The sequence below is a fragment of the Nematostella vectensis genome, chromosome 8 (genome assembly GCF_932526225.1).
Source record: "Nematostella vectensis chromosome 8, jaNemVect1.1, whole genome shotgun sequence".
NCBI lineage: Eukaryota > Metazoa > Cnidaria > Anthozoa > Actiniaria > Edwardsiidae > Nematostella > Nematostella vectensis.
In genome coordinates, this window is record NC_064041.1 from 5,002,083 (window position 1) to 5,027,193 (window position 25,111).

General features: G+C 40.0%; 3 protein-coding genes and 1 long non-coding RNA gene across 6 annotated transcripts; 2 read left to right on the forward strand and 2 right to left on the reverse strand.

The window, feature by feature from the left end:
• Window positions 1-169: 169 nt before the first annotated feature.
• On the reverse strand, window positions 170-621 carry LOC116615747. The gene is made up of 2 exons (XR_004295103.2): window positions 416-621; window positions 170-259 (listed from the first exon to the last, which is right to left on the reverse strand). It is a non-coding gene; the product is annotated as an uncharacterized LOC116615747 (long non-coding RNA).
• Window positions 622-1,447: 826 nt separating this feature from the next.
• LOC5508817 (uncharacterized serine-rich protein C215.13) lies at window positions 1,448-9,543 on the forward strand. 2 transcript variants are annotated; one of them, XM_032377644.2, is made up of 5 exons: window positions 1,448-1,692; window positions 4,917-5,844; window positions 6,452-6,577; window positions 7,117-7,298; window positions 7,927-9,543. In XM_032377644.2, the coding sequence occupies exons 2-5, from the start codon at window positions 4,947-4,949 to the stop codon at window positions 8,911-8,913; spliced, it is 2,193 nt and encodes a 730-aa protein (XP_032233535.2). In that variant the 5' UTR covers window positions 1,448-1,692; window positions 4,917-4,946; the 3' UTR covers window positions 8,914-9,543. The 2 variants fall into 2 exon arrangements, with proteins under 2 accessions (XP_032233535.2, XP_001629390.2); XM_001629340.3 differs by having other exon boundaries at window positions 1,449-1,692; window positions 7,084-7,298.
• A 945-nt stretch (window positions 9,544-10,488) lies between these two features.
• On the forward strand, window positions 10,489-12,928 carry LOC116615731. Its single transcript, XM_048731463.1, has one exon. The coding sequence runs from the start codon at window positions 10,656-10,658 to the stop codon at window positions 11,385-11,387; it is 732 nt and encodes a 243-aa protein (XP_048587420.1). The 5' UTR covers window positions 10,489-10,655; the 3' UTR covers window positions 11,388-12,928.
• A 5,348-nt stretch (window positions 12,929-18,276) lies between these two features.
• Window positions 18,277-24,334, reverse strand: LOC5508828 (EGF-like repeat and discoidin I-like domain-containing protein 3). 2 transcript variants are annotated; one of them, XM_032377640.2, is made up of 5 exons: window positions 23,927-24,334; window positions 21,302-21,419; window positions 19,084-19,247; window positions 18,886-18,949; window positions 18,277-18,509 (listed from the first exon to the last, which is right to left on the reverse strand). In XM_032377640.2, exons 1-5 carry the CDS (start codon window positions 24,266-24,268, stop codon window positions 18,496-18,498), a joined length of 702 nt encoding a protein of 233 aa, XP_032233531.1. In that variant the 5' UTR covers window positions 24,269-24,334; the 3' UTR covers window positions 18,277-18,495. The 2 variants fall into 2 exon arrangements, with proteins under 2 accessions (XP_032233531.1, XP_032233530.1); XM_032377639.2 differs by having other exon boundaries at window positions 18,800-18,949.
• Window positions 24,335-25,111: the final 777 nt, after the last annotated feature.

The window sequence follows — 25,111 nt, forward strand, 5'->3', positions numbered from 1 at the left end:
CCCACCCCTGGGATTTCCCCTTCTCGAGGAAATCCTGGATCCGCTCTGCTGTTTCAAGACTGTACTCTCGGTTTGTTCTCGTTTACACATCCCGCTATGATCGATGGGTATTTTCGGATTTGCTCGCCTCGTTGGTGGCAACTCGAACTCCTCTCTAACCTTAAACTTCTTTTCCTCTTGTAATTTTTATTCTGTGTTCGGGTCTACTTGAGGCTTTTGCCAAATGCGTCGTCCATAAGCCTTTACCCTTAATCCGCGGCTATAAAAACAAGGACATGTTATTGAAGATACATCAAGTGGCGCGCATATATTTCCGTTTTGTTTCTCGTTTCGCCGAAACCTTGTGGATGACAAAACATGTTTTTAACCTATTGCAAAAAATTGTGCGCTGAGGAAATAACAAACCAATTGTGACCTTCTAAGCCGGGGCTTCAGGAGCCTTCAATAAGTTGGCACGGCTTCCGCTTTGCTCTCCGTCTAAAGGAGGTAGAGATCCTAGGATATCCCGTCATGACCCGCGGGCTCCCTGACAACCCCATGCCGCGTCGCATTTCTTTGTAAGAGTTCTGACGAGGTGAAACAGAAAGCTGGATTTATCTCATCCCAGGTTCCTGATTTTAGCTATTGACACTGTATTGATACACGAGATAACTTCATTAAAATAAAAATATTTTGTTTAGGACCCGCATGCAGTTTTTCCTTGCTAGTATTTCCTGTTTATTTTAATATAGCGGCCCACTTTAGTTCGCGTGTTGTTATAAAAACAGGAAAGTTTTGCTAGCGAGGCATGATCCTTTGCCGCGAAACAAGTAGAAAAATTAAACTAAAGGTGTTCTTAAAAAACACTTGGACTTTTAGAAAAGAAGAAAAAAGAAATGCTGGCTTAACATAATTTTTTTTCGCCCCTGTCTTTTTTTCTCTTTCAACCCTTAGGAACAATATGAAATCGAGATACCATATCCATTTTTGTGAGCTCAAGAACAACGCATGAGAAATCATGGGAGGAGTGGTCCTATTTATGGTGATTTTATGGCACAACATTCGCTTTTCAATTCCACTTTATCATTGTTTTCTACTTCTGCCATCATTAAATATTGTGCTGTGGCTGGACATTTTTCTCCATTCCTATATAACTCATTTCCCATTTGTCCTTCTCCCTGTCTGATGCAGTGTAATGCGCATTGTTGTTAAATCGACACAGATTCATTAATGTACGCACACTTTAGTTCAATGCCATTTTATTTTAATTCGAACGAAATTATTGTTTTACTAATGGCGAGTCTGCATTGTCCGCAGGTCATTCGTAAAATCTATCAACTGCATTGATTGACGTATTTTGTTGGGATCTCCGGTCAGTGATTGGTTACCTTAATTGGCGGCTGAGGAAGTCATAAATTAGGTCTCGTGCTTTCTAATTCCGACGCTGTGATTGGTCCCTCGCACAATGGACTCTAATTGCACAACAAAACGCATGAGTACAACTTCGTTTCAGATTCTAATTACCATGGAATAATGGCTTCATATTGAAAATCAAATTCTACTCGAATCGGCTCTAAAACCCGACAGAAAAGCGTGGATACTGTAAATTACTGGCCGATTTTACGTCGGGGAAAGGGAACACCAAAAGGCGAAAGTAAGCGAGGCCTTGGTTGGCGCGAAATTGAAGCGAAGACTGCAATTTCAGGGCGAATGGTAAGAGAGGATTCTGCCGTCGGCAAAACAGCCTTTGGTTTGTTCAAAAGAGCTCTGCCCGGTGTTGATCGCTATAATATTACATACCTGTACTTTCTCTCAACTGAAATAACGGGTTTTTGCCGGGTTAAAGTGTGATGGGTATCTCTAGGGAGTTAATTGGAAATTGGCTCGCCGTTCGAACAAGAAATCGGCCCCGGGAAATTTGACTGGAAGCATCACCTCAACACAATAGAGTTGTAATTCCGTATGATTCCACGCTACTATTATATAGCAAAAGGATCGCTAGAAAACAAATACAAGTATATCTCGCATTTAAGCAACCGAAGTTCTTTATGTTACTTAGGATTTTCGCAGTAGAAGCCTGTAAAATTCGAAGATCTTTCGATCTTGAATGCAAACAGAAATGTAGAATCAATAAGTAAATCTTTCTTAACGAGCTCCTTATAAGTTTGTAAATTAACTGACGAAACCTTGTGTTGTCGCTTCTATTTAGGTTTTCTGATACTCTTGAGGACCTCCTTTTGATTTATTTTCGGCTATGGATCGTGTGTTTTTGAACAAGGAACGGCTACACGTTTTATTGTCTTTACAATAGAAATTGCTAACTTGAAACCCTTCTATTTGTTGCTCGTTTCCTTTTTATGCTATGATCTCTTTGTATAGAGAAAAACTAACTTTGAAAAGACAGGTTGAATTATTTAACACCGAAAATAATTCTCTTTGCAGGATTTTTTACTTTGAATAATAATTCACACTTTATATGTCAAATTAATTACATGTTGTTCTCAGTGGCTATTCGCCCGATAAATGTAATACGTCTGATCGATGTAATGTTGAATAATTTTGCAGTGTCTACCTTGTGAACACCTCTATCTTTCTTCACCTCGTCAACTGCTTGAAAAACATGGATACCTGATACATAGCACTTGACGCAGCATTTTTAATATATATTTATTGTTTAAGCACAGGCTCTATTTTATCGATTTTTTTGGTTTGCCTTCTTTAGTTAACCCTTGTAGGTACATTTGTATCCGCCGGGGCGTATGATAACTGTTAAAAGCTTTACCGCTTGCTATATAGGAGTGTAGCAAAACACAAAATGATCATCATAAAGATGAATTAAACAATCTAACATTGAACAAAACTCTGATATGTTAAAGAAGGTCTGTTTGCTTTTTTCCCCCCTTAATGTGTATGAACAAATCTCTAATACAAGAAAGGAGCAACTGCAGAATACCCGTCCACAAAGAGTTAACAATGAGACTTCACACCTCGATTTCTATAGAACGAGGCAGTAAATATAAGGAAAATGCAAATAAGTGGACGGGTATTCTGCAGTTTAGCCACAAGAAAAATAAAATGAAATTTGAGAATGCGTTAATTAATATGTGGAAAGAAAGAATGTTTATTGTTAGAGATGTAATACGTGTATTGCCAATTTTCTATGGCTGTTCTTAGATTACTGAAATACAATTCTTCCTCCTACTCAATGCTGGCTTTATATTTTCAAAGAAAGTTTAACAGAATTCCTCATTCTAAATATTATGATTTAAAAGCAATAAATAAAAAAGAGTTTGTTAGTAAATCCACAGGAAAAAACAGATGGCAGTGTAATTTTCCTTTTTGGTGTCATGCGTATCAGTTTCCCTGGTTTAGAGGGGTGTTTACTGGGCTTAAACCAACATTTGCTTAAGTTTAATTCTAAACTCCAAACATTATTATGTTCTCTCAACCCTGTAATAATTTGGGTTTGGTGCCATTGAAGTACATTTTATGTACATGTGAAGCCAAGGTCAAAGATAAGTACCCGATAAGTATGGTTAATGTAAGGATGCAGCTTTAAACAAGATGCTGTATCATAAAACCTCAGCAAACATACAACCCTCCATGACACAACAAGGCAGTCTTTCCATATCTGAGAATCATCAAATCTTTCTGCATATAACATCTATCACACTCCCTGCAGTAAAATCTGGCCACAAGCTAGCATCCTGTAGAACTTTCTTTATGGAATTAAGTTTAACCAAATTAATACTTTTGACACCATACGTTCACAGGGCTACAGGTCTAACGATTTCATACTAATACGACTTGGTGCATTTTTAGTGGGCACATTTTTCTAAAATATTTGCCTTTTTTTTCCAAATTACAGCAGAAGTAATAGTATTATACTGCCAAGAACACATTACAAATTTCTTATTTGGGAATACCATGAAAGTAAATTAAAGTTTAGGGTCTAGGCTCCGCAATATAAACTATTCACAATAATCTACACAAACAATATAATATGTACATGTATAAGGTATGTACAGCAAAGATGCGCTTAACCAGGATTTGCTGATAGGAAATGTACATAGATACCAAAAATTTTTATTTCAAAACCAAGCTTTTGATAATAAGCACCCTGCTTTTAATCGTTAGTACCCCCTTAAGCCACAAAATATTTGGTGCCCCTCCCCCGTCCACTAAGTGTCCCTCCTCCCAAATAATATGTAAGAACCACCAAATGTTAGGCTTTTACCACCCACCAGTTACTCTTTTATTATTAGAAAAAAATAACTTACTGAACTATCTGTTGCAATTATTGTTTTTTTCTTACTATTCACTGATTTAGCTTGATTTCTTTTAAAATTCACTATTGAAAATGAATGGACATAGATTGTTATTGATATGGATCTCAAGTCTGAAGTTTGTGATTTAAATGCCTGTTTCAAATAAATGCTGGCTTCTAATTCATTCCCCCTTCACAACTACATAAAGCACCCAGGAAACTAAAACAAGCATTGTAACTAACATTGTAATATTTTAATTATTACAGTGTAATGGAAAAAGCCTAAGATTTGGCAATTCACCTAGCAAAAATGACTGCTTTTTAATGGGAATTACATGTGTCCTCTGCTCCTACCCCTACATACTGTACAATAGCTACGAGCATTGTACAGTAATGCTATTCCATCAAGCTTGAGACATTTTTATGAAGTTCATTAAAACCACTCACATTATAGGCTATAAAAGGCTATATAGTGAGTCATAATTTAAAAAAAAAATGTTTTCTATGTTTGCAGAATTTTGTTTGATTTTCTCAAATGGACTTATAATGATCAATTTACAGTGGTGTAGCCAAGATTTTTAACAGGATGGGGCCCAAAAGGAATTTTCAAGGAAGTTTTTTTTTAATTATTTATATTTTTGCTAATACAGTTCATGTTGCTATTTTCCAGACAACTAGTCCCTATGAGTAGGCTTCACCAATGGCTTCCACAACCTCTGAGACCAGCACCACATCTTCAAACATCACAAGCAATGCAAAACCATCCTACAGCTCAAAAGAAATAAAAGACTTCAACAAAGACACATTCTTAGCATTGAAAAATCAGGTGACATTTGCCAAACAATGTATGGGTCTTCTCCACAATCAGATGAAGCATGCCATGGACACACTGAATATTTTGCAAGACCAAGTCATAAAAGCCCAATCTACTATAGATAAATTAGAAGGAAAACAAGGATCTCCAACTCCTTCACCCAAGATAAACTCTGTGGTTTCCGTAGCATCTGGTACTGAATACCATGAGCAGACAGAACACTCACCGGGAATCCTAACTGGTCAGCGTATGGTGGTTCTGGACGGATCTGGACAAGCTATGTATGCTATTGAGAAACCTCTTCACAGTCATCACATTCACGAAGGACCATGCCCATGTGTGTCATGTGCTGGATTACCAGGAATTGGACACCATGTTGTAGTTGATGGACAAGTATTTCCTGCCTGCACAGACCAGGCTGGCCAGGTTCTAGTGCATCCTGGGGGTCCCATCTACCCCTATGCTATTCCTGGAACTCCCACTGCCCTAAGATCTCCATCTAAGGGGAATCACAAGTACGACCATGAGTCCAGGCAATCCAACACAGAAAACATAGTAGACACTGTTAAATCGTCATCATCATCATCATCTTCAGATAATCAGGCAGTTACTGTAGATACCCCTAAACACAGCAAAAAGTCTACCAAGTCATCATCGCCCATTGCAACCCAGCTGCTTCAGGTGATTGACGTGTTGAATGCTGATGATGATGACTCTGATAAGATCCAAAGGGGGCAGTCCCATCGACTGCAAGGACAAATGCAAAGTGGTGAACCTTTTAAAGGTACAGTTTGATTAAATATATGTTTTTTATTCATTTACTCACAGGTCCGTTACCAAGATTTTGAACAGGGGTGTTTGTTTGGCCATTTATTGAGGACCATTTTCCCTTAGGAATTTACTTTTACAGTGATTCACACTTTTTTACAATTTTATTTAAATGGGGGGGACAGTTTGAGTTGGGGGACCCCCCTCTGTAGATTCTTTAAGATTTACCATGAAATATTCAGTTTGAGGAGTGTATGACAAAGAGGCTACTGTGAGAAAGACTTAAATGTTTACTTCCGAAGGGCCGTTAAGAGACAAAATAATCTATTAGAATCCATGCTATTTAACAGGCTATCCGCTTTAAATTATCAATCATATCCTCAATGAAACTTCCAATAGACACACTGCTTTCACAATTTCGCAATATTTTTCGTGTTTTAGGCTATCCACTTTAAATTATCAATCATATCCTCAATGAAACTTCCAATAGGCACACTGCTTTCACAATTTCGAAATATTTTTTGTGTTTTAGGTTAAAAGTCATCAGAGATTGTTACGTGATCAACTGTAAGTAAACTGGTGACAATGCGTCTTTAACAAAACCATGTTTCATATTTTATTAGACCCACTTCCCTATTCCATCTACTCACCACCAGCCAGCCGCCATGGTGTTGGCCGTCGCAGTCGCAAGCAGGACATGTCTCCAGTCAAAAAGGAAGATAGCAGACATTTTGAAAGTAATGCTACTTGTGAGTATTTCATCTGGACAATATCAGTAGCACTGTATTTGCAGATGATGTCCTTGTAGTGTAAGGTCAGGTCTGTAGAGCTTAGAGGGGCCTCCATCCATCTCCATTTAGGTGCTACAAATCTTTAAAATTTTACTTTCTGGAGTGGGGGAGAGTGGTAAATACTGTATTGAAAGACTGATTACTAATTACCCACCCACAGTTCAAAGTAAGATTTAAATTGTTTATTATTTGTATGATTAAATGTTTTTCATTTTCCCTACAGTATCTTGTTTGGGTTTTGAAGCGCTTGCTTGTTATCTATAATTGTCCTATTCATAAAAATAGTTTAAAATGCAATGAATTCGGCATGTACAATACAGATTTTCATGAACCAGAGATTTTTCACCTCTCCTCCCCACCATTATTTCTCTAGAAAGTTCTATAAATTGTTTATTTCAATTAATTTTGTAACACCAAAGCTTTTTTACATGGTGTTACAACAGTTTGACTGATTATTTTTTCAGCACTTTCTCATTCTCAAGAATCCTCCACTCTAGGCATGATGCGAGTACCGCCACCCGTTCTGGCCTCTACTCTAGAACCAGAGTTCCTGGTAGTTCCTGGTAGTAGTTATTTCTGGGAGAGCCCCACCTCTGGAAGCGATCAGCATGGCAACCCTGGGGCAGGTCCCAGCCTTGGCAAGGGCGTGGAAGCAGGGTCAGGGGATGATAGCTTAAAGGTGGGTTGAAAGGTTTGTTTAAACTGTCAACTCTCATCTGGTAAAGACCCTTTTTTTTACCTCCTCGTCGTCAAAACAGACTTATAGTTATTACTAGGTTCTAGACCTAGTTAGATCTTATAGGCAGAAATATAAGAACCTGCTTTGCCATCAAAAAAATCACAAAGGTTTTTACGACTGGACAACGGACAAAATAATCTACAAGAATCCGCGCAATTTAACAGACCATCCGCTGCAAATTATCAGTCATCCTCGAAGAAACATCAGCAGATACACTGCTTTTATAGTTTTGAAATATTATTCGTTTTCCGTTGAAAATCATCGGAGTGTCAAGTAATTGACCGTAAGTAAACTAGTGCGATTGTCGCTTTAAGAAGCTATAAGAATCTTCTTGGCCTAAATTGTCAGGAAGTACCCCAAAATATAAGAATCTTTTTTGCCAAATATGAAGTAATTAAGGACTCTGCACGCTGTATTACGCATTTCGTCCTATTTTTGAAAAATAAATATAATATATCTTTAAAAAGCTTTAAAAATTTGTTTTTTAAGTGAACTGTATAAGATTGTATTCTATTTTATCATATTGCTCTGGTACAATGATTTACATACTTTGTGCAATTTGTTTTAGGCCGAGGTAGACGGGGGCCAAGTCTGTACAAGCTCCATCACGTCTCAGTCCCAGGTATCCGATATCTGCTTGTCCAAAAGCTCATCTGTTTCTTCCAACTGCGAGAAGTCCGCTGCGCGCCACTCAGACAACGCGGGCGCTAACTCATCCGCTGACCGCAGGCGCGAGGAGATGAATGTTGTGTTCTGTGGTGCCAGCAGTGTACGCCACAATGGCGGACCAACTATTTCTAGCGTGTGTTCAATCGCGACCGCGACCTGTAATGTTCCTACGGACTCCCCAGTGATAAAGGACCCTGTCATGTCAAAATCCTCAAAGTCTTCCCCGCTCAACTCCGCCTTTCCCCAGCTAACGGATCCTCAAGTTGATGTGTCAGCTGTAACTCGTGTCACTCGTGCGCACAAGCCTTCGCCGTTGAATTCACTGGTAACCTCTGCTGACACTGAAGTATCGCAGGCGCACATGACCAGATCGACAGCTTTGCGCGCCTCTCACGCATCACCGCTCAATTCATTGATCGTCGGCTTACAGTCGGGACAGAGTTCGACAGATACTGTATCCACGGCGCTGAGGCAGACGCCAGCTATAACGCATGCGCAGGCTGACAACGCCGCTGACAAGTCGCATCACGTACCGGCTTACTCCCTAGCTCAGATAAGTGGTTCGGAGTGTACTTCTGCGAGACAAAACACCACAAAGAAGCCGAATATTTTGAACAGAAACCGCCACAACAAGCAGGATATTCCCGAAGGCATTGTGGTACTCGTACCCACTATAGAAGACGCAAAGAAACTTATTCATTCGACGGGGAGTAACAAGGACACGCCTGTGCTCGTACCACAAAATATACTGAACACTATGAACGGGACCAAGGGCGGGGCCTCTGAGGGGGGAAGCTCTTTAGGGTCCAAAAGGCCTCACCCTAGTCAAGGGAGCTTTGAGTCCAGCGTTAAACGCATCAATACTGGCGCAGTAATAATCGACTAAATTAGGTAGGGTTATAATAAACGATTTAAGCAATAATATGGAATTATTTTTGTTAATATTTTCCTCAGATGACGTGCTTTTGCAGAAAGACCCTGTGCCCAAATTCATCGCTTTTGTTTAGCTGTGGAACCTCGAGAACTTCCTCTATTTCCTGAAATTTCTGTCATATTTCTCTCCTGGATATCTATCCGTATTTGGAACGTGTTAATTTGAAAATAAATGGGTTTTTCTTTATTAGATGCGTAGGACGTTCACATAGAGGGAATGATTATCTTATTGCCACAGGCCGATCAGGCTTGGGGCCAACATTATACCATTAAAGAAAACAACAACATTTAAACACACTATCTCGATCAAAATTTGCATTTATTTCCATAACCTTTTGATATTGACAAGCAAAAAATATGAAATAAGGTTGATTGTTGTTGCCAATAACAACCCGGCCATAAGAACCTATCTGCATCAACATAGAAGACAAAAATCAAATAAGTGTGACCGAGGTTCGAGTTCTGAAATCATTATACTCTAAGTTAGTATTAAACTGAATGACAAAGGTTTAATTGGTTGTTGGGTAAACGGATTACAGTCAAGCATTTCTTTTTTTGCTGCTGAAAAGAGGTTTCAATTACATAGAAAAAAACATAGAAAAAGTCCGAAGCAAATATTTTGTTCTGTGTGATGTCAAATGTTCTGGCTATTACGAAGTGGTTCGGTGCAACTCAGAAGTGGCTCGGTAACATTCGCAAGTGGCTCGGTAACATTCGGTAGTGGCTCGGCACCATTCGGTAGTGGCTCGGTACCTTTCGCGAGTGGCTCGGTAACATTCGGTAGTGGCTCGGTACCATTCGCGAGTGACTCTGTACTACACCTTTTCATTACCGAGAAAAACGCAGTCATTTTAGCCAAACTTCCAAATATTTACGCCGATGTACTGTCATTTATGCAAAAGTAAAATCTGTTGAACTAAAAGGAAATACATTAACGATTTTTACATAATCGAGTGTACACAATTGCATTTTCATCACATTCATTCACACTTTTTGACAATCAGGAACGAAAAATCTGTTTTTATTTTCGCGCTAAAGCATAACAATAACACTAACAAAATATCAATAGTAAGAGAGCTCGCAATCAATACAGTGAACGGAATTTTTATTTGCATTTTTATTACAAAGAGGGCAAACAATAGTATTTTTAGAAGGTCATTTGCGTGATTTCTACATTCATAAGCGCCTCCGTACTAACATAACATACTTTCATGACATACAATTACCCTTAATATATTTTCAATCAAAAATGTATTTTATCGCCGGAATTTTCACGTAGTTTACTTGGATAAACATTTTTAAAGGCAATGTAATGTATGTATTTTCCCGATCAAATCATTTAAATAGATGAACCTTCCACAAGATCATTTTGCTCGATAGCTTTTGATCTGAACACTGTACCACTATGCCTCCCAGACACAGGATTCCGTTCGAACATAGAGAAAGGCTGGTAATAGCGTTTGAAGATGACGCAGAAGATTATCTTCAAGTGGCTGGCACACTGGGTGTTAACCGCTGTACAGCTAGAAGCATTGTGGCGCGATACATCCAGCATGGGAGCTGCCAAGAGGCGGACCGAATCACGTGCGCGAAGTCATCAACGAGAACTGCCTTCTCACCCTACAGCAAATCATCCGACAGCTCAGGGCACGTCTCCCTGCTAAACCTGAGGTCCATGACCGGACAGTGGCGAGGATGCTGGACGGGATGCTTTACCGGGTTAAGCTCGCCAGACCACTACCCGCGGACAGAAACAGACCAGATGTTCTGCAAAAAAGGGTGGAGTACGCCAACTGGTTCATGGCCATTGGTGTTGTAAGACATTGTATCTTTATAGACGAATGTGGGTACAATATTTGGACCGCCAGAAACCACGGAATGGCAAGGCTAGGAGAAAGAGCATGCCGACAGGTGTGTAGGCAGCGTGGCCGAAATCTAACTGTCACGATGGCAATATCCCCGATTAATATGCTGATATTCCATTCAGCATTAGTTGTAGGTATGAATGCTGGACGATTTGCGGATTTTTTGACGCAAGTGCGGCTAAATCTTGATCCTGACGAGAACGTCGTGTTAATTTATGATGGGGCACCAGCGCACCGCAACGCCGTTAACCCGGGCCCAAATACAGAAATAAAGATGTTGCCGCCCTACAGTCCGTTTCTTGATCCTGCAGAGCAGGCAATAAGTTGTTTGAAAGCAGCGATAAAGGCAGATATTTCACGGCCTCAAATACAGGCAGATATGAACAACAGAGATGAAGCAAGGAACAGAGGAGTACCATTAGGTATTTATCGCACAAATTTGTTGCTGGAAGCGCTTCCACGAAACATCAACACCATCACACAGCCAAAATGTGCCGAATGGTATAGGTCCATGCAAACCTATCTACCACGCTGCCTCAACGGCGAAATGATCGAAGGGTGATTTTTTAGTACTAGTATCATTTATTTTGCATGTATGTGCATTATTAGGGCGCAAATAAACGATAAGTAATTGAATAATTATTTTAGGATATTGTTTGTCATAAAGGGCTTATTGTTTGTACGGAGGCGCTAACGTTTGTAAGAAGCACGCAAATGACTTTCACAAAATACTATTGTTTGCACTTGCTGTAATAAAAATGTTAATGAATATTTCGTTCACTGTATTGATTGCGAGGTCTTGTATTGATATTTTGTTTGTGTTATTGTTATGTATCAACGCGCCAATGAAAATAGATTTTTTATTCCGGGTTGTCGAATAGTGTAAATGAATGTGAAAAAAATGCAATTGTGTGCACTCAATTATGTAAAGTTCGTTAATGTATTTCCGTTAGTTCGAATGATTTTACTTTCGCTTAAATGACAGTACATAGGCGTAAGTGTTTGTAATTTTGGCTAAAATGAATGCGTATTTCTCGGTAATGAAAAGCAAAAGGTGTAAAAGACACTGCGGGTAGAAGACTTGTCTTGACTGCGATTCTGTTTACTTTATACTATATAAGCACAATGAATCAAGGCTCATTTTTATTGCTATATTATCTTGATGGTTGACATTAATTATTATAATAGATTATGTGATAAAGTAGCTATGATTTGCCCAGAAAGAGATGTATTAATTTATGCAGCTTAAATGGTCTCAGAACTATTTTCGCGTTAGCTTATGAGAGCTTTTAAAAAGCATCGTGAAACAGTGCTGGTGTTTTCGAAGACAATTGGGGGTGTTAAGAGTTGGGTGTTTTGGAACATTAATGTTCAGCCAATTCTCCATACGCTAAAAGTTCCCGATATTGCGCTGCTTCAACGAGACTGAGGTTCTGTTTAAAGTGCGCCAGCATTGCGGACATAGCTGCGCTAAGTTGATTATTCCAAGGAGTTGGAAATATTGGTGGACTACTTCACGACATTGTGTACAAACGGTACCAGTATTGCTTGGTGGGACAAAGGGCGTTGGTGGGCCCAGCAAGACCTCAAGTTGGACATCAACGACAGGAACGACGTGACCAAAAAAAGCTTTCGTGCTTAGCGCTCAATTCTTAACTAGTTTTTTGTAAAAAATCTCTCGTTTTTTTAGTCCCCCAAAAAAACCTAAAGACAAGCCTTGAATCTTATTTCTAACATAGCGAATAAGGAAAGTCTAGTTCTCAGCTCACACGTCTCCGTTTCACGCTTAACCGTGAAACTAGGGGTTTTCACGTTCCAAATTAAAGAAAAGCGGCTGAAATGTATCAGACAGAAACATTTCAGAATGCATTTCACGTCTGGCCCTTTGAATTTCTTATTGTTTTATGCCATCGCCGTTCACGTTGCTGTTGTCTTTGCTTAAATTCCCTAATATGTAGTAGCTCACCAGCATTTCCCTTTTCTGTGATAAAAAAAACAAAGCTCTTACAGAAATACTGGCGCTATGCATCACACAGGAGCTTTAAACCACGAAGTGTATTTCCTCATGATACAAAAATACTAAATAAAGAAGCGAGAAATTGAGCGGTGTTCGAATGTGATAATAGGTGTAAAATAGATTTGATAGACTTTAAAGATATTGTACCCTGTGTAACATAGGCTCGAGCTTCACTGGTTTACTGTCACGCCGGTCTTGGCTACGAGGAGCGCACTCTTTGCGGCTCTTTGTGTGCGAAGCTTTGAACTCGAGCCTCTGGTACCCAGGGTAAAGATACTGCGGCATTAGAGTAGAATTATGTGACATTCTATTAGTGTCCTGGCTGCCCTAATGTTAAAGCTGTCTCTCTGCATACTAAAAGCATTAACGAAAGTGCTCAAAGGGCGCGGTACAGACCCACGCAACTTGCTATTCAATTTGTCAACTTGTAGCCTGTATGTCTCGGCATTTTCCCTGCGAGTGATCGCATCGTCAAACGTGTAACAAACAAGATAATGAAATCTTATCATATTGCTAATAGTAATATGGCGTTTTAAATGTGGGGAACCTCTAAGGGAAGGGTCATTATTTAACGGGGGGGAGGACTGCTATGTTTTAGGGTTGCAATTTTTTGAGCGAAGATCTGGGGTAGGGCCGCAATTATTAAACAGGGTTTAGGGTGAGGCCTATTTTTTTTGGACAGTTATTCGGAACACATTCCGAGCCTACTAATAGTCAGACATTTCAAAATTTTATGGGGAGAACCCCAGACCACCTAAAAATTAAATACATAAATATGACGGGTATCTTGCCTGCACTTTCGTGACGTCCGTTTGGTCCGTTTATCTTTTGAAGTTTTGGTTATTCGTATTTCATGCCACCCCACTAACTTTTCAGATTGGTAGTATGAAAAAAATATACAAATAAGAATTCTGGTGGAAAGGAGTTCTAATGATGCTATTTAGGTTTAAACAATAATGACAAACATGTCACAAAACTATGTACACCCCTTGAATATGGGCTTGAAATTAACACCGCTCCTGACGTGGCACCAGCTCCACCGCCCCTTTCATGGGCTGTCTTCTTAGTCCCCTCAAACACATATTAATTTGGCGGGCGGGGGGATCTCCCCTACGCATGTCCCGTTCTCTCAATATTTCCTCCTCGGATGAAATATACTGTACCCGTATAGCTTTTTTCAATCTCTTTCGTGAAATAGTGGTCCGAACCTGAAATAGTGGTCAGAGAGCACTATCGGGAAAGATTCCCAAAACTACGACATTCAGGCCATCAGCTTCTTTTTGTTCTGGGGAGGGCCTTATTTCTGGTCGCCTTTTTTTTGGGGGGAGGGGGGGGGTCACCATTTTTTAGCTTTAAATGGAGGGAGGGTCGAAATTTTTTAACCGGAAAAAAATTCAACTTAGCAGCCCTCCCCCGATAAATAAAAAAACCTTCCCCTGACCGTCCTTTGCTGCTTGTATTTCTTATTTTGAATTATGACGTTGTTGTTTGGCATTCCTTGATCGTTGTTATTGGGTATTCCTTGGCGTTGTTATTGGGTAATTATCCTTGGCGTTGTTATTGGGTATTCCTTGGCGTTGTTATTGGGTATTCCTTGGCGTTGTTATTGGGTATTCCTTGGCGTTGTTATTGGGTAATTATCCTTGGCGTTGTTATTGGGTATTCCTTGGCGTTGTTATTGGGTATTCCTTGGCGTTGTTATTGGGTATTCCTTGGCGCTGTTATTGGGTATTCCTTGGCGTTGTTATTGGGTATTCCTTGGCGTTGTTATTGGGTATTCCTTGGCGTTGTTATTGGGTATTCCTTGGCGTTGTTATTGGGTATTCCTTGGCGTTGTTATTGGGTATTCCTTGGCGTTGTTATTGGGTAATTATCCTTGGCGTTGTTATTGGGTAATTATCCTTGGCGTTGTTATTGGGTATTCCTTGGCGTTGTTATTGGGTAATTATCCTTGGCGTTGTTATTGGGTATTCCTTGGCGTTGTTATTGGGTATTCCTTGGCGTTGTTATTGGGTATTCCTTGGCGTTGTTATTGGGTATTCCTTGGCGTTGTTATTGGGTATTCCTTGGCGTTGTAATTGGGTATTCCTTGGCGTTGTTATTTGGTATTCCTTGGCGTTGTAATTGGGTATTCCTTGGCGTTAGTTTTGGGGAATCCTTGGCGTTGTTATTGGGTATCCCTTGGCATTGTTATTGGGTATTCCTTGGCGTTGTTATTGGGTATTCCTTGGCGTTGTTATTGGGTAATCCTTGGCGTTGTTGTTGGGTATTCCTTGGCGTTGTTATTGGGTATTCCTTGGCGTTGTTATTGGGTATTCCTTGGCGTTGTTATTGGGTATTCCTTGGCGTTGTAATTGGGTATTCCTTGGCGTTGTTATTTGGTATTCCTTGGCGTTGTAATTGGGTATTCCTTGGCGTTAGTTTTGGGGAATCCTTGGCGTTGTTATTGGGTAATCCTTGGCGTTGTTGTTGGGTATTCCTTGGCGTTGTTATTGGGTATTCCTTGGCGTTGTTATTGGGTAATCCTTGGCGTTGTTATTGGGTATTCCTTGGCGTTGTTATTGGGTATTCCTTGGCGTTGTTATTGGGTATTCCTTGGCGTTGTTATTGGGTATTCCTTGGCGTTGTTATTGGGTATTCCTTGGCGTTGTTATTGGGTATTCCTTGGCGTTGTTATTGGGTATTCCTTGGCGTTGTTATTTGGTATTCCTTGGCGTTGTAATTGGGTATTCCTTGGCGTTAGTTTTGGGGAATCCTTGGCGTTGTTATTGGGTATTCCTTGGCGTTGTTATTGGGTATTCCTTGGCGTTGTTATTGGGTAATCCTTGGCGTTGTTATTTGGTATTCCTTGGCGTTGTTATTGGGTATTCCTTGGCGTTGTTATTGGGTATTCCTTGGCGTTGTTATTGGGTATTCCTTGGCGTTGTTATTGGGTATTCCTTGGCGTTGTTATTTGGTATTCCTTGGCGTTGTAATTGGGTATTCCTTGGCGTTGTTATTGGGTATTCCTTGGCGTTAGTTTTGGGGAATCCTTGGCGTTGTTATTGGGTATTCCTTGGCGTTGTTATTGGGTATTCCTTGGCGTTGTTATTGGGTAATCCTTGGCGTTGTTATTTGGTATTCCTTGGCGTTGTTATTGGGTATTCCTTGGCGTTGTTATTGGGTATTCCTTGGCGTTGTTATTGGGTATTCCTTGGCGTTGTTATTGGGTATTCCTTGGCGTTGTTATTGGGTATTCCTTGGCGTTGTTATTGGGTATTCCTTGGCGTTGTTATTGGGTATTCCTTGGCGCTGTTATTGGGTATTCCTTGGCGTTGTTATTGGGTAATCCTTGGCGTTGTTATTTGGTATTCCTTGGCGTTGTTATTTGGTATTCCTTGGCGTTGTTATTGGGTATTCCTTGGCGTTGTTATTGGGTATTCCTTGACGTTGTTACTGGGTATTCCTTGGCGTTGTTATTGTGTATTCCTTGGCGTTGTTATTGGGTATTCCTTGGCGTTGTTATTGGGTATTCCTTGGCGTTGTTATTGGGTAATTATCCTTGGCGTTGTTATTTGGTATTCCTTGGCGTTGTTATTGGGTAATTATCCTTGGCGTTGTTATTGGGTATTCCTTGGCGTTGTTATTGGGTATTCCTTGGCGTTGTTATTGGGTATTCCTTGGCATTGTTATTGGGTATTCCTTGGCGTTGTTATTGGGTATTCCTTGGCGCTGTTATTGGGTATTCCTTGGCGTTGTTATTTGGTATTCCTTGGCGTTGTTATTGGGTATTCCTTGGCGTTGTTATTGGGTATTCCTTGGCGTTGTTATTGGGTATTCCTTGGCGTTGTTATTGGGTATTCCTTGGCGTTGTTATTGGGTATCCCTTGGCATTGTAATTGGGTATTCCTTGGCGTTGTTATTGGGTATTCCTTGGCGTTGTTATTGGGTATTCCTTGGCGTTGTTATTGGGTATTCCTTGGCGTTGTTATTGGGTAATTATCCTTGGCGTTGTTATTGGGTATTCCTTGGCGTTGTTATTGGGTATTCCTTGGCGTTGTTATTGGGTAATCCTTGGCGTTGTTATTTGGTATTCCTTGGCGTTGTTATTTGGTATTCCTTGGCGTTGTTATTGGGTATTCCTTGGCGTTGTTATTGGGTATTCCTTGGCGTTGTTATTGGGTATTCCTTGGCGTTGTTATTGGGTATTCCTTGGCGTTGTTATTGGGTATCCCTTGGCATTGTAATTGGGTATTCCTTGGCGTTGTTATTTGGTATTCCTTGGCGTTGTTATTGGGTATTCCTTGGCGTTGTTATTGGGTATTCCTTGGCGTTGTAATTGGGTATTCCTTGGCGCTGTTATTGGGTATTCCTTGGCGTTGTTATTGGGTATTCCTTGGCGTTGTTATTGGGTATTCCTTGGCGCTGTTATTGGGTATTCCTTGGCGTTGTTATTGGGTATTCCTTGGCGTTGTTATTGGGGAATCCTTGGCGTTGTGATTGGGTATTCCTTGGCGTTGTTATTGGGTAATCCTTGGCGTTGTTATTTGGTATTCCTTGGCGTTGTTATTGGGTATTCCTTGGCGTTGTTATTGGGTATTCCTTGGCGTTGTTATTGGGTATTCCTTGGCGCTGTTATTGGGTATTCCTTGGCGTTGTTATTGGGGAATCCTTGGCGTTGTTATTGGGTATTCCTTGGCGTTGTAATTGGGTATTCCTTGGCGTTGTTATTTGGTATTCCTTGGCGTTGTTATTGGGTATTCCTTGGCGTTGTTATTGGGTATTCCTTGGCGTTGTTATTGGGTATTCCTTGGCGTTGTTATTGGGTATTCCTTGGCGTTGTTATTGGGTATTCCTTGGCGTTGTTATTGGGTAATTATCCTTGGCGTTGTTATTGGGTAATCCTTGGCGTTGTTATTGGGTATTCCTTGGCGTTGTTATTGGGTAATCCTTGGCGTTGTTATTGGGTATTCCTTGGCGTTGTAATTGGGTATTCCTTGGCGTTGTTATTTGGTATTCCTTGGCGTTGTTATTGGGTATTCCTTGGCGTTGTTATTGGGTATTCCTTGGCGTTGTTATTGGGTATTCCTTGGCGTTGTTATTGGGTATTCCTTGGCGTTGTTGGGTATTCCTTGGCGTTGTTATTGGGTAATTATCCTTGGCGTTGTTATTTGGTATTCCTTGGCGTTGTTATTGGGTATTCCTTGGCGTTGTTATTGGGTATTCCTTGGCGTTGTTATTGGGTATTCCTTGGCGTTGTTATTGGGTATTCCTTGGCGTTGTTATTGTGTATTCCTTGGCGTTGTTGGGTATTCCTTGACGTTGTTGTTGGATGTCCAATGGGTTAATGTAATTTTATGCCATTAGTGATGGATTGCTTGATTTTCTGGCTGTGTTTATCATAACGCTGCTGTTTGATATCCTTGACGTTGTTGGTCGGTGTTTATTTTTGTTGTTTTTGGTGTTCCTGGTGTTGTTGGATGTTCCATGCCTATCTTGTTTGATATCCTTGGCTTAATCGAGTGGTGTTTGTTGGCCGTGTTATTGGGTGCTGCATCCATAGACCTCCACCCTCATGCAGATGTGTACGCTCCACTCTTGAACTACGAATCTCACCATAACAGCCTTGAAGGGATCTTGTATGACGTGGGTAACAACGCTATTCCTATCTATATTACCGCTGAATTCCTGCAATCATCAAATAAATTTTAATGTGATATATCCGACTAGTGACAGTAATAACTCGGTAATCATATCTTTGAGATTGAAGTGGTCTCTTTATTATGCGGGTTTTAAAAAGCGCGTTTATGCCTGTCAAAGGGACAGCGGCTGCGTACGGCTGGATTTTGTAGAGGAGCTCTGTATCATAACTGGCTCGGACAAACTTGAAAAGGGAAACAGTTTACCACCATAATATTTCGAAAACAGAAATATGACTACGATTTTAAAGTATATGTAAATATGTTATATGTATATACCTTGTAAACCAGCCAGTTTGTGCCGTCTTGGCTGTAATCAAGTCGGTACCGCGTCACCCATTGAGATCCACCAACTTCATTCTTACCTTGGGTTGCGACCTTGGTGATGTACTTAAGCACAAGGAGGTTTATCTGAAGATACTCTCCTATCTAAAAAAATAGTATCCCGTAATTATAATTGAAAAAAAACAACTACAGACAGATTGTCGGACAAACAGACAAAAGTACAGACGGGCATGTGGGTGAACAAAAGGAAAGTTAGAAGGGCAGAAAAACAAGTTAACCTGATTGGTTTTAGCTCCCCAACTGCCATAGTTGCCGGCTGAAGGATTGAATGTGTTGTGTAGTCTTGCGAACTTAGGACTGTGATCCTCAGCAAGAGCAGACGACGCGGAAATTTGTGATTCAAGTATTTTGCCATTCTCCATCCCTAGAGCGCCCGAAATATCTGTCCAGAAATAATTATTAAAAATAGCAAAAGGGCAGTTTTCCTTTTTTGTCGGGTAGGATTGATTTGTTATATCGGGTAGGATTGATTTGTTATATCGGGTAGGATTGATTTGTTATATCGGGTAGGATTGATTTGTTATATCGGGTAGGATGGATTTGTTATATCGGGTAGGATTGATTTGTTATATCGGGTAGGATTGATTTGTTATATCGGGTAGGATTGATTTGTTATATCGGGTAAGATTGATTTGTTATATCGGGTAGGATTGATTTGTTATATCGGGTAGGATTGATTTGTTATATCGGGTAGGATTGATTTGTTATATCGGGTAGGATTGATTTGTTATATCGGGTAGGATTGATTTGTTATATCGGGTAGGATTGATTTGTTATATCGGGTAGGATTGATTTGTTATATCGGGTAGGATTGATTTGTTATATCGGGTAGGATTGATTTGTTATATCGGGTAGGATTGATTTGTTATATCGGGTAGGATTGATTTGTTGTATCGGGTAGGATTGATTTGTTATATCGGGTAGGATTGATTTGTTATATCGGGTAGGATTGATTTGTTATATCGGGTAGGATTGATTTGTTATATCGGGTAGGATTGATTTGTTATATCGGGTAGGATTGATTTGTTATATCGGGTAGGATTGATTTGTTATATCGGGTAGGATTGATTTGTTATATCGGGTAGGATTGATTTGTTATATCGGGTAGGATTGATTTGTTATATCGGGTAGGATTGATTTGTTATATCGGGTAGGATTGATTTGTTATATCGGGTAGGATTGATTTGTTATATCGGGTAGGATTGATTTGTTATATCGGGTAGGATTGATTTGTTATATCGGGTAGGATTGATTTGTTATATCGGGTAGGATTGATTTGTTATATCGGGTAGGATTGATTTGTTATATCGGGTAGGATTGATTTGTTATATCGGGTAGGATTGATTTGTTATATCGGGTAGGATTGATTTGTTATATCGGGTAGGATTGATTTGTTATATCGGGTAGGATTGATTTGTTATATCGGGTAGGATTGATTTGTTATACCGGGTAGGATTGATTTGTTATATCGGGTAGGATTGATTTGTTATATCGGGTAGGATTGATTTGTTATATCGGGTAGGATTGATTTGTTATATCGGGTAGGATTGATTTGTTATATCGGGTAGGATTGATTTGTTATATCGGGTAGGATTGATTTGTTATATCGGGTAGGATTGATTTGTTATATCGGGTAGGATTGATTTGTTATATTGGGTAGGATTGATTTGTTATATCGGGCTCCCGTTGTCCACCTTTCCTAAAGCATTGTATTAGTATTAGGAACTAACAAAGGCATACAACAAGTACCCCTTCCCAAAACGCTTCAAATTAGCATATTTCGTCCTTTGAATATGTTCTGATGCCGAAAATATCCATTTCAAAAGTTTCTGGGGAAAATTATATTTTCCTTTTTCCCAGGAGGGAACATTCCTTTTTTTCACAGCCAGCATTGGTTAGGAATTTTAACACATGAATAATTGCCAGTAAAACCGATCGGGACCTGACTCGTCATAACGCAAGTTTTCGGAAGGGAGATTTCGAAGGCGCGCAAAGCCTAAAGGGAAGGAATTGCGCCTCTTTAACCCTTCTCTTGAGGCTTTGTGACCTCTCCGAAAACCATGTGAGACGACTGGGGACGAGTCAGGGTCGGGACGATTTTTTCCCAAGCATCCGCTCCAGCTCCCCCAAAAATATTCCAAGCACATAGTTCGACTCTACAAATTTGCCAGCGGAACCACTCGGGACGATTTATTTCCCAGCAACGGGGGGCCTTACGTCTTCCCAGCCAGCAAAAAACAGGCTTCACAACATATATTTTGCCGAACAGATCCGTTTTGTGCCGTTGAACTAATACGAATTTCTCAGAACTGTTAGGTACTAGTCTTGATTGTTATTTATAAGCACATGAAGTAGAGTATGAATAGTGAATGTGACGTGCAAGTCTTTCTGTTCGTGAAAGAGGATTACGCCCGGAAGAGGATTACGTTACCGTACATGATTCACATGCATCCCCGATGAAGCAGGCCGGGCAGGCACAAGCCCCCGTGTTGTTAACGTAGTCCGCTTTACACTTGACAAGACCGGAACAGTTCCGAAGGTTTTCACAGGGATTCTGTCAAATAACATTCGAGTTACATTATAATAAAAATACAACAAATATATACATCTATTTCAAAAAACTTTGCCAGTGCAAATGGCTAATGGAAAATGGCAGTTCTAATAACAACAAATACATTGGTTGATAGACTTACAAAGCAATTAATACAATCAGCCGCCGTCATAGTCTAAGAACTGACCGTTTCCATTCGCCATTCGCCGTGGCCATGTTTTTTTTTAAATCAGGGGCGTATGTTTGAAAAACTGAACATAAATTTTAAAATCGAGCATAATTCGCGTATAATTTTTATTTAAAGCGAGCAATGCTACTAGCATATTATGCCAGCTCTACTAGCATAATCGACTCGTCCCTTCCTTCTAGCAGCCAAAAAATAAAGTAAATGTATGAGACATTATCTAAAATACAGGAGAAAATGCCTTGAAAATCCCTTTTTGGCTCCCTCCTGTTAAAAATCCTGGCTACGCAGCTGGCAATAGGTGTAATAGATGATATTGGTATCTCCTATCCAGCTACAACGCTTACACGCGCTCTTATTGGTTAATTAGCGAGGCGTAAATCCCCATGCGGCCCAGCAATGCAACAATAATCGATTAAAAATATACATTATTTCAAAATAGGCCATTCCAGCTATAAGTTTGCGCGCGAATAAACATAGAAACCTACCTCAACTACCAGAATGCAGCGCGCGCTACTTATAGCTGGAATGGGCTATTGGTCCTATTTTTGTGCTTATCGTTATGGAAAAATTCTAGCGGCAATGAAGACTTGGCATCAGGACCAGGCAAGAGCGTTTAATAACACAGGTCTTTGTTTACCAAATTATTGAGATATTACGCGCGCTCTGATTGGTCCGATTGGTGCACTTGAATGAAGGCAATGCGATGACACCGCCTAAAATCATGTAAGGAGAATTCTTGCATCATCAACCACCTGTGCAGGTGCGCCCCCGCCCTCCCCCCGACAGGATACCTATGACCCTACCCCCACCCTTAGCCAATCCTGGGTACGCCCTGGAAGAGAAAATGCAGTCAAAGTAAAATTTTCAAACTGTTACCGCCCGCGCGCTGATGTGCGTTGGAATGACGTTACTAGCGCGCGCTGTTGTGAAATTTTAATTATTTTTTGTCTTTCGCGAAATGTAAAACAAATTTTATAAAAAAAGCATTCTTTTTATGCCTTTATATCGTTTTGAAAACCTCGGTGTTTGTTTGGGGAATTCTTGAGCAAACATGAAGACCTGAGGTCTCGTGCTCCACTGATCTTCTCTCAAATTCTCCCAAACAAAAAACATCTGTTCTCCAAACTCTATGAAGGCACATAAAAAATATTTTATTTCGTAAGCAATAGATATCTTATTGTCCTCTCTTGTTTGGGCTAAAACGATGGGTGGAAATAAACATCGGGCCCATACCATACGGTAAGCGCACTTAATCAATGAGAGCTTTGTATGTAATTCCTAAATGATAAACCATAGCAACAAACATTATGCGGCTTTCTTTGGCGTAAGAGATTGAATCTTGTCCCTAGCAAGTTCTAAAATAAAACTGTCAAGAAATTGGAATGAATAGCTGAATTACAAAGTACTGAATAACAAAGCACCTAAAGGGTGCCGCGAGCAGCCACTCTACCCTTATGTCTGATAACATAACACAGCCACGCTTTCAAAATTTTGGTCAACAAGCAGAAACGAGTAATCGAGTCTAACGCATCCGTTCTCAGAAGCATTTGAGGACAAAATTTGACAGTTCCTAGGCTGGAATCCTTTTGCGCCTTTATGCAAAAATAGAATGAAATAATCTGAAAAATTAAGGAATGAAACATAAGGTTGAGAATGTCAGCCGAGAAAATGAGCTAACGTGTGTGTCGTAAAACGACTTGGAACCAAACGTACCGCCTTTGACCTGTTGACAGTCCAGATATATTCATAGCCAGAAAATACACATGAGGCCAAATAAATGTATGAAATTAAAATTTCTCTCGGTCGCCACCTGCCTACAGAATTGTGCTGTATGTAACAGTTTTTTTTCAGCTATTTTCTTTATTTAAACCGCTATATTCCACTCTATTTGATAACAAGAAAATCCCGCATTCAGGAAAACCCGTGCAGTACAAAATATGTCGCATTAGCCATTGATTAGCGAATGTTTTTTTCCATACCTTAGAAATCTAGGTCAAAAGCTGTTAAAAGACGTCAAAAGTGATATGCTATTGAAATTCTCGATGATTTCAAACAACCAAAACACAGAATATAAGTGGAATAAGTGGAACTGGAAAACGAACTATTGTGTATCTTTGTGCTAAACTATATTAACTTCATCGCCTAAATGTTGAAAATAAATAAGTACTGAAAAATAACAGTAAAAACCGCCCGTCCGGCCCTGGGGAAGGAACCGTGCTTAAAAATGGGATATATATATTTTTTTAACGCGTAACAGCTGCACTAATTTTGAAAGTTTGAAAGTTTGAACAGCGTACAAGAAGCGTACAAGCTACATGCCTACCGGAATTCTGAAGTGGTGCGAGGACCCGTTGGGCCTAAACTTATCGGAAGCGTTGTATTTGTCATCAGAGAGAAGTTTACACCAGAAACGTGATTTCTGGTCGGGTTCCGAGTCGGCGTTTATGGAGAGGCAAGAAGGATGGCTTTGGCATTCCAGCCAGCAATCAATGTAATCTCTCGCTGTGATTTCCTTGAGAATTTTCACGTCTAGAAAATACCCATCATCTTTCATGAAATTTGTGAAAGAAATAAACTCATTGTTTCTTTCTAAAGATTTAAACAGCTCCTCGCATTTATAGAGACCCATTTGGACCAATATAGCGAAAAGAATAAGACTTTTCATGACATCGGCAAAAATAGAGCAACTTTACGACTGCACTAGGCGACCTAAGTTAGGGCAACTGAGACGGCGGGGTCTTTTGTGGAATATGACAATGAAATTGATTATAAAATATAGATTGTTTTGACTATAGTTGCCTAGATACTCAGTAAAATTCCCGAGAACTTTCTTCGTCAGAAATTAATGTTTACAGAAGCGTAAATTTATAAAAGAACTTCAGAATAACTCTGGAGAAGGAAACTATATTATTCTTTTGTTCACTTTTTCTTTGAAATTTTACTAATCATTTCAACTCGTTTGTTTTTAAATTCCTTTATTTGAAAGTTGGTCGACTTGGAACATCTGCTTTTGACATCTCTTAATTGAAGCAAAGGGACTTACATTTTCTGTGAGACCCGTTTAGCAAAATAAGCTGTTTAATTTGTACACTATAGTATAATAGTAATATATATTTAAGTCAGCGTTTCCGTATCTTTATACTTAAACGTTGATTACTACAAATGGCTGAATGTCGGAGCACGCGCACCTGCTCAAGTTCAGCCAGGCACGTACACAGGGGGGTGCGCGCGCACCACTCTTGGCGGCCAAAAAGTGGGTCATTTCTTATTTAGGAATCTTCAAACGCTAGGCTTTTTCCAGATGTTACCTATGACCGCTCCCCCCCCCCCCCCCCCCCTTAGCCAAACCTGGGCACTAGCCTGAGTCCTAGCAAAGCAGGGAATACATAAACAAATCATAGATCCCATACCACAGGCCTCCCACCCGCATCAGAGAATGATTTCTAAGGACGTACGAATTTACACAAATTATTATCAATGAGTTATTTCTTGACGCTCCAGCTCAAAA

Coding starts and splice junctions, on each gene's coding strand:
- LOC116615731 (XM_048731463.1), top strand. CDS start 10,656: ATGCTGGACGGGATGCTTTACCGGGTTAAGCTCGCCAGACCACTACCC.
- LOC5508817 (XM_001629340.3), top strand. CDS start 4,947: ATGGCTTCCACAACCTCTGAGACCAGCACCACATCTTCAAACATCACA. Junction 5,845..6,451: donor AAGTGGTGAACCTTTTAAAG/GTACAGTTTGAT, acceptor ATATTTTATTAG/ACCCACTTCCCTATTCCATC. Junction 6,578..7,083: donor TTTTGAAAGTAATGCTACTT/GTGAGTATTTCA, acceptor TTATTTTTTCAG/CACTTTCTCATTCTCAAGAA.
- LOC5508828 (XM_032377639.2), bottom strand. CDS start 24,268: ATGAAAAGTCTTATTCTTTTCGCTATATTGGTCCAAATGGGTCTCTAT. Junction 21,420..23,926: donor CGCACCACTTCAGAATTCCG/GTAGGCATGTAG, acceptor GTTATTTGACAG/AATCCCTGTGAAAACCTTCG. Junction 19,248..21,301: donor CGGGGATGCATGTGAATCAT/GTACGGTAACGT, acceptor ATTTCTGGACAG/ATATTTCGGGCGCTCTAGGG.